Raw genomic sequence first — 7,916 nt, forward strand, 5'->3', positions numbered from 1 at the left:
TGAAGTGCATTTGCACATTTTACTTATAACAGCCATTTTAATACCAGGCACACCAGCTAGGTACATGACCTGGACCAAAGCACTGTTTTAAGCTGCTGAACACAAGCAATTTCTGTTCCATGAGAAGGGTTCCGTCGATCCGTTAGAAGTCATCGAGTCTGGTTTCAAACAGGCATTACAAATTACTTTTTTTAAATAATTTAAACTATAATGCTGCACACAGGATATGTTTTTGTCATAAGCATCAACTGCAATACTGATTTCATAATTTCCCGAAAGAGACACAATTTAATATGATGCTGCTACAGATGTGGAAGTGACATCATAACTGTATTTCACAAATCCTTAAAAACAAAGGAAGTTGGTTTCCCTTCATAAATCCAGGGAAAATAATCAGGTTTTCGTCTTTTCATCCGGACGGAAAATAAGGAAATCTTCAATATGCGAGTACCGTCACGTCCATGCAACCGCTATGATCCCACTATTCTGACGTCCCCAAAGGTCTTTGTCCTATAGTGTATACCGCAGGAAAAAGCAAAAACAAAAAAAAAAGGGAAATTACCCTTAATTTTGTGAAGAATACTGTAAATGAGTGGTTTCAATCTTTGCCAAGTGGATCAGCACAGCACATTGTATTAATACCCTTTAGTTTATTTAAAAAAAAGACTTTTGAACAAGTAGGATAAAGGCATCTATACATTGTATGCCTCACTGCATGCAATGTACATTCACTTGAGGAAAGAAATTGAGCTGCAGCAGTTTATGTTTTGCTCAGTTAGTCTTGTTTTCAACTGTGGTACAAGTACTTTCAATGACTTTAGGGCATTTTCTTTACTAATGACATTACTTTCTGTAACTATGTACAAATGTACCTGAGCAAATCCTTAAAAGTTATATGACCTACATGAGAGTGAGAGGTACAATGTACAGTGGTGGTAACTACAGGAATTTCTATGGTAATGTTGAAAATAAATTAGTAAAATAAACTACTGAAATAAGGAGAATGGTCTTGAACAAAAATACCAAAGCTTCATTTTGCCTCAGCAGTAGTGATGATCATCACATTACAACCTTTATTCTAATGAATTTTTCTTTCTATTTTTTTTTTTAACTTCATGTATCCCTGGGCTTCTTGTACATCAAAGAACATGCATTTTACTGTCTCAAAGTAGGAAGGGACACAATGCAAAACAAACGCAAGTGAATTCACCAAATATTTTATCCTAGCTGCTACTGTTCCATCCCCAATTTGTAAATTTGACACACATTATGCTCAGACTGATGTTGTTCAAATACAGCTCTCTATCTCCAGATAAGCCACAGAGGAGGGAGAAAGGTTTGTGAATGATGGCTGTAGACTCAGCTACAGGTTGTTTTGACTCTCACAATAGGCAGTCAAAACATCTAGGGTGTGTGTACTTCTAAACCATGCTTCTGTCAAGTAGTTCATATCAAAGTGAAGAGAGAGAAAAAAAAAGTTTGTGACAAAATTATGTTTGTGAGTTTGGCTGTTAATTGTACGAGATAACTTTAAGCAATCTCCATACTGTTGTGTCTTCCTCTCTGCACAAGGTGATTTTTACAGCAAACCAAAGTAACCTCCAGCCATTAAATCCTCTAAAAGTTTAATGGGAAGTATGTACATTCGTTATCGGAACATGATGAACATGGTGTACATACACGTGAGGTTTCAGACCAAGTCCATCACGATTTGTAATCACTAGAACAGCAAAGGTAAATAGTCGGTGGAGCTTTGCTCTTGAAGAGCTCCATCAGTCCAGGTTTCTTGGTATCGGCTTATTTACACTGCAAAGGCCAGGTTATAAACCGTGTATTTTTCCATTCATCCCTTTTAAACTATCAAAGTCATTCATATCTCCGGTATTCTCATACAATGAGTTAATCATTAACTTGAAAGTGAGATAGTACAGAAACTAACGTCAGACATTACACAAACAAAGGTCAGAACTGCACGTGAGTATGTGCACCGAGTCTAAAGGTTAATTTCAAACTGAGCATATCATTGCTGGTACTTGCATATTTCATATCAAGGTGTTCATATTTTTTGTTTACCTTTACCATTCAACCATATTCAAAATGAGATAAAATTCGGCAAATCATGGACACAGATTTGAAAAGGTCAGCAGGTTGATGAACCAAGATTTTTTATGACTGTGTCACCGTGGTATTATATGCTACATGCACACACGACAGTACTCAGCAGACAGAGCTTTCAGGACGAGATTAAGGATATTTCAAACAGTCTGTGCTACACCGTTATTCAACTCAAATCCTTGAAAATACATGATCTGTCTGATAACGAAATCTCTGGTTTTACATGTAGATGCACACAGCATTGCAGTAAAAGTCATATTGCCCTGAGTGGAAGAGTAAAAACAAGTGTGAAAAAAGTAGAGCCATAATAAACTTTAAATATCTATATGGAATGGTATAATGTATAGCTCAGATGATATCATATTTATATTGGTATGTAAATTACATATTTATTTATCACAATACACATGTGAGATGTACTAGATTGTATGACTGTAATCAATCTAGTGAATGGCATTGACAAAAGGATGCATGCTTTCAAGCTTTAGAAAGGTGTGGGGCAATTCCGCGGTTAGTAACGTTACATTTGAACAAATTTAGATATTTGATTTTACTACTAAATTACCATCTATTCATTTCAAGTCAAAATTATGTCAAAAACATGTTCATCCTTCCCAGGTTTATGATACAGAAAAGAATGAATACAATCCAAGAAATATTAGAATTGCTATGGCAACTTAAAGGGCTGGTTAGTAACGTTACGAAAAAAGGACATGACAAAAAAATCAATGTCTTGTAACAAAAAGTGTGCAAAAATTCAAGTTACTTCAAACAAAGTGTTGCATGAATTTCAATTATTGCATCATGGCAAATGTTCACGTGAATTTTTTTAGCAGTTAGACAGATAATTTTTTTAGCTAGACCCATAAAAGCATGGTTAGTAACGTTACGGTTAGTAACGTTACATTTGTCCGGAGTAATTCCGCAGGTCATTTCACCCTTTTGTAATTGACAAAATGTCACATGACTTCTGGAGTGTTTAAATGTATTCATCTTTTACCCTTTAGCAAAATTTTGAGGAAAAAATTTCAAAGGAACCCACTGTAATTTGCATTTAAGCGAATTTCAGCATCCCCAGTCCCACATGTACATTTTAAATGATGGTTTTAGATCTTGCAAAATCAATAAATACGAAAAATAAAATCTACCAAATTTGAAAGACCTTAATGATTGGTGAACATCCATGGCATTAGTTGATACCTAGATTAAAGAGTAAGATAAAGAGGCACATTTCTTTTATCCTTGTCATGTCCACCTAACTGCGGAATTGCCCTGTGTTATGATTTGTGCATGTTGGTAAAGCATTACTTGTAGAAGGCAAAGCACTAACATACATGTAGTCAAGTGTACTGATATGAAGCAATGATTCTCAAATTTTCCATTCTAAAGCAAGCTTCTTTTTTTTTAACCAAATCTTGCCAGGTAATGTACTTACAGTGAAATTCATGAGAAAATGGCACATGGCATTTGTATAAATTTCAATTTGATATTCCTTCACACAATGAAGAAATGTCATCACAACAATATGGAAAGCAAATTTTTCAAGATGGGATGAGGTGCATGGAATGTTAGAAACCAAACACGCTACCAGATTAATTTTCTGGGGGTCCCCAGGTAACGCAAGCTCCTTCTTCATGCTAGCAGGGTCCCATGAGCTGTTCTACATTAGTGAGAAAACAAAAATCAAACAGAAATATACTACATACTGTATGTACATGAAAGTACTCAGTGCATGCAAGGTTAGAACAATGGTTGAAAAAAAAAAAGCAAACAAGTGAATTATTAACAAGAGGCATGACAAAATATCACTCCAATAGTATCATCACAACGTACTCCTGTTGGAAGAAAGAGTAATGTTAATAGTTCATTAAATAGTTCATTAATTTTCCGATGTTCAAGTGATGGACATATTAAGGACGTACAGTAACTTTGCAAGTATTTAGTAAAGATTTGCTATTAACAGACAAACAGGAGAAATCACATTATTTTTTTTCTTTTTATCCCAAGACCATTTACAAGAGTCTAAGGCCAAGTAAAAAAAGAAAGTAGTTTCTCGTCCGGGTTTTTTGAGCAAGGCGATGAGGGAGGTCCTTACTATTTGATATCTTACTATTTTTTCGAGGATTGTCTAAATGAAAGTAACATGTGTTTCTCGTCCGCTAATTCTGAGAAAGGTAACGAGAGAGGGCTTTACTATTTTCTATATCCAATTTATGAAATGAAATATCACTCTGGTATGCGGTAGCTGTGTTATGAGAGACCAGGTCCCAAGTGTATGTCTTGCCAGCACTCTGTGCATTTTCAAACAAATAGATATAAATATGTACCATACTTGAAATGAAACTTCATGCATGCAGAAATACATTTGCTTTTCCTTTCCACTTCAGATGTCAAGGGAAAATGACCATCTTAATACTGGTATTTAGTGTTGTAATGGCATTTCTGATACCAGTGTACTTGCAATTCCGATGTATTGTGCTATTAATTGAAACAGGTATAAAACACTCTATCAACAAATGTACGACTGAAATAAATTCCATGATATTCAAAACACTGCTTTATTTATCATTGGTGTTTGCATGTGACTTTTTGTGTCCACGCAGCTGCGTTGTAGGCCTATCTGCATCTCTTCACAGTACAATTGTAGCACATTCAACTGGAAACTGGCTGGTACATGGATGTCAAAATGATACTGTTATGGCATTATAGTATTAAACATTTAAAGATGTTTCTTCATGTTCTAAAAAGACATTTGATAATCACTCATCATTTGGATGATGAATGATTGTATACCATACTCCACAGGTGATACGACTCACGGCCGTGTCCATGACTTTACATCGTAAAGAAAAATATCCCGCAGAAATACGAGACAAACCAGAATCCGTGGAAGAGTTATTCATTTTGTAGATACACCCATTTAATAATTCTACATTTGCTGGAAAAGCGCATTCATATTCTCTTCAAAACAGAATACTATAGTACATAATACTCAGTATATCGCCGTCAGATGCAACGTTACAGAGCAGAGTGTTTGGGCCTCTACACATTCGAATGTGTTCACGCGTGCGTGCAGACAGCTGACAGACCAGGGGGATGGTGACCCTGACAGCTACAGACACGCATACGCGGCCGGCACGGCCACTGCACTGGCACCGTACCTTCCGACACTGCACATAGTCACAATGACATGAAAATGTATATGTACAAACTCGATACAATCCTCACAAGCATTTGCACAGTACAATTCATCCGCTTAAAACATGAGAAACGGGGAAAAATACGAACAATGCGCGACAATATGCGTGGAATATCAGCGATTGTTCGAAAAAACTGTTGCCGCTATCGCGTTCACAACCGAGTGCGCTGTACATATACATCACAGCCCAGGCCCGCCGCGCGCCCATTCAACTACAGTTCGACTGCTTTGTGGGTCATTCCTTCTTGCCGAGCTCGCAGTGTGAAATGCATGCGTTATATTACATACGCACTACAGAAGCTACAGCTGTACTAAGTAGAGGACGCAAGGCGTATTTAGCAATGAGAAATCACGATTGGTATGTAAATTGTCGATATTTTTTTTTTTCGGCGGCCGAAAAAATAGTAAATATCAAAAAAGTCGATGCGGCAGCTGAAATTCGATGCGGGCGGGGAGCGGGCTGGGACGAGAATTATGAATTTCTTGGTATTTTCAGCGCCATTTTGAAAATAGTAAATAGTAAAAAAATCGATGCGGCGGCCAAAATCGATGCGCGCGAGGACGAGAAACTGGTTTCTTTTTTTACTTGGCCTAATGCATAACATAAGCAATCACCAAATATAAATACATGTAGTGCTCATAGCCAAAAATGTAATTTTACTTAAACTGCACAGCTGCAGTTCCTATTATTGTATTGATTGAAGTGAACATTTCAGGATCCATTAACCAGGAAGTAACTACTGAACATAAATTTGACAATAAATTGATGGAGACAGAATGACTTGCAGTCACACATGATAGAGCAGGCATGTCAGAATTTGCAGCGACAAATAAGATTTAGTAGCACTTTGGAACAATGAAACACCAGAAATAATTGATATCAATAGTACCAGCAGCATCTTTGTGGCTAAGGCAAAATTTAAGAGTAGTGTTAGCTGCGTTGAGCTAATTGTAACTGTACGAGTGAGACAAAAGTTTGGATTTGGGGAAACAATGCTTATAATATATTTTGGTTACAAGACACTCGTCTAATTATGAACAATTCTTAGATCTACACAATTGGGGTGTAGCTGTTTCATTGTGTTAATGACCCAATGTTAAACCTGCAGTCACCTCCTCTCTCTGCTTTGGCACTCAATGCTGACTCATTATGGTTTTTAATATTCTTTAATTGACTCGAGTCTAAATCATGATAATGAGCCCCAAAGAGGCGAGATCAGTAGAGGAGCTACCGTTTATAGACTTAACTGTTTGCAATAGAGTTGACTCTAGACTATGGTATAATACCTAGATGTCGATATGTCTCAAACTAACATGTTAATGACTGAATGTTAGATCTAACAACACGTTTGGACCGTAGTTATAGTTTTAGAACAATACTCTAAGATGCTAATTCAGAGACCAACCTACCTCCATCCAAGAGTCCATGATCAAGATGCGTAGTTGAACAATACAAAAACACTGTAATTAATTTTCATTGAACTGAAACTGAAGCCAGGTGGTGTGTTCAGATGATCCGACCAAGGAGGTACCTCCTTGATCCGACTAGCGTTACTGAACTACATGTAGGCTACTGTACATCATGTGTGCTATGGCCACGGAGACGTTTTGTATGTCGTAAGCAGGGGCGATTAAAATGATTTGACTATCTACTGTAGTGTTAGATTGGCTCGATGAACAAGACTTATTGACAAGGAAGTTACCTGCTGAGGAACCTGTATCACCGACATTGTTGCTGAGATGAGTCCGATGATCTAGCACCAGACGCAGAGTAGGAAGACCTCGTGGGGAATCAAAACAGGATCGTAAATGCGATAAAAGCTGTGAAGTGCAGTGGTGTCGCTCCGTTTGGATTGCGTGTGTGTTGTTATCACAAGAAATTGATGAGCGAGTGATCAAGATTGTCGTATGGGGTAGCGCACGTCTGTTCACGTCCACTGACTTGACTATCAATCTTCAGACTTGAGCGAAAATGGACTCATTACAAAGACAGGAGAGTATGTCAACCGGTTTGAAATAGGCTGTTGAATACGTGTGTCTACGGTCAATGTGTGGTTCTGCTACTTTATCCCGGTTTAATGTAGCGAATGGCTCAGAAGGTTTAGTTCCTCGCTGGGCACGCGGTGTAGGTTTGTACTGGTACACGTTGATGAGTAAAGTACGTTGGATGAGTTGAGGCCAGCTAGGGCGGGCATGCACAGCGTAATGTGTATTTGTGTGTACGTGCATTTACTCGTAGCTTGTTTGCAACGAGGTACGGCTTGAGGAGTGTGTGTGTCGGAGGCTCGTATGTGGGCGCGGCCTTTCGCAGGGGGTCAGGCTATGACGTCTTTGTCATTCACAAAATAAACGTCTCGCTGTGCACGTAATGAAGGCGCCGCGGAAAGTGATGTTGTGCAGGAGAGGTCTATAAGGCGCCGTTTTTACCATTGCTCAAAACATTGCTCCAACTGATAGACAGACAGACAGACAGACAGATAGATGAATAGATAGATAGATAGATAGATAGATAGATAGATAGATAGATAGATAGATAGATAGATAGATAGATAGGTAAGTAGATAGGTAGATGAATAGATATAGATAGACGGATAGAAAAATA

The 7,916-nt window shown here is 37.9% G+C and overlaps 1 protein-coding gene across 2 annotated transcripts in view; it reads right to left on the reverse strand.

Moving 5' to 3' along the window:
* LOC139738725 (hexokinase-4-like) overlaps positions 1-7,462 on the reverse strand; it is a 30,694-nt gene extending 23,232 nt beyond the window's left edge. The window contains exons 1-2 of one of the 2 annotated variants that reach the window (XM_071649362.1): positions 7,018-7,462; positions 3,704-3,775 (exon numbers count right to left, since the gene is read on the reverse strand). In XM_071649362.1, coding sequence (XP_071505463.1) covers positions 3,704-3,775; positions 7,018-7,044 — 99 coding nt within the window. In that variant the 5' untranslated portion in view covers positions 7,045-7,462. The remainder of the gene's footprint in view (positions 1-3,703; positions 3,776-7,017) is intronic. The other variant, XM_071649363.1, reaches the window with a different exon arrangement.
* Positions 7,463-7,916: the final 454 nt, after the last annotated feature.

Source organism: Diadema antillarum, unplaced genomic scaffold, assembly GCF_040938485.1.
Source record: "Diadema antillarum isolate AM-2024a unplaced genomic scaffold, OU_Dant_1.0 seq00000766_RagTag, whole genome shotgun sequence".
In the NCBI taxonomy this organism is placed as follows: domain Eukaryota; kingdom Metazoa; phylum Echinodermata; class Echinoidea; order Diadematoida; family Diadematidae; genus Diadema; species Diadema antillarum.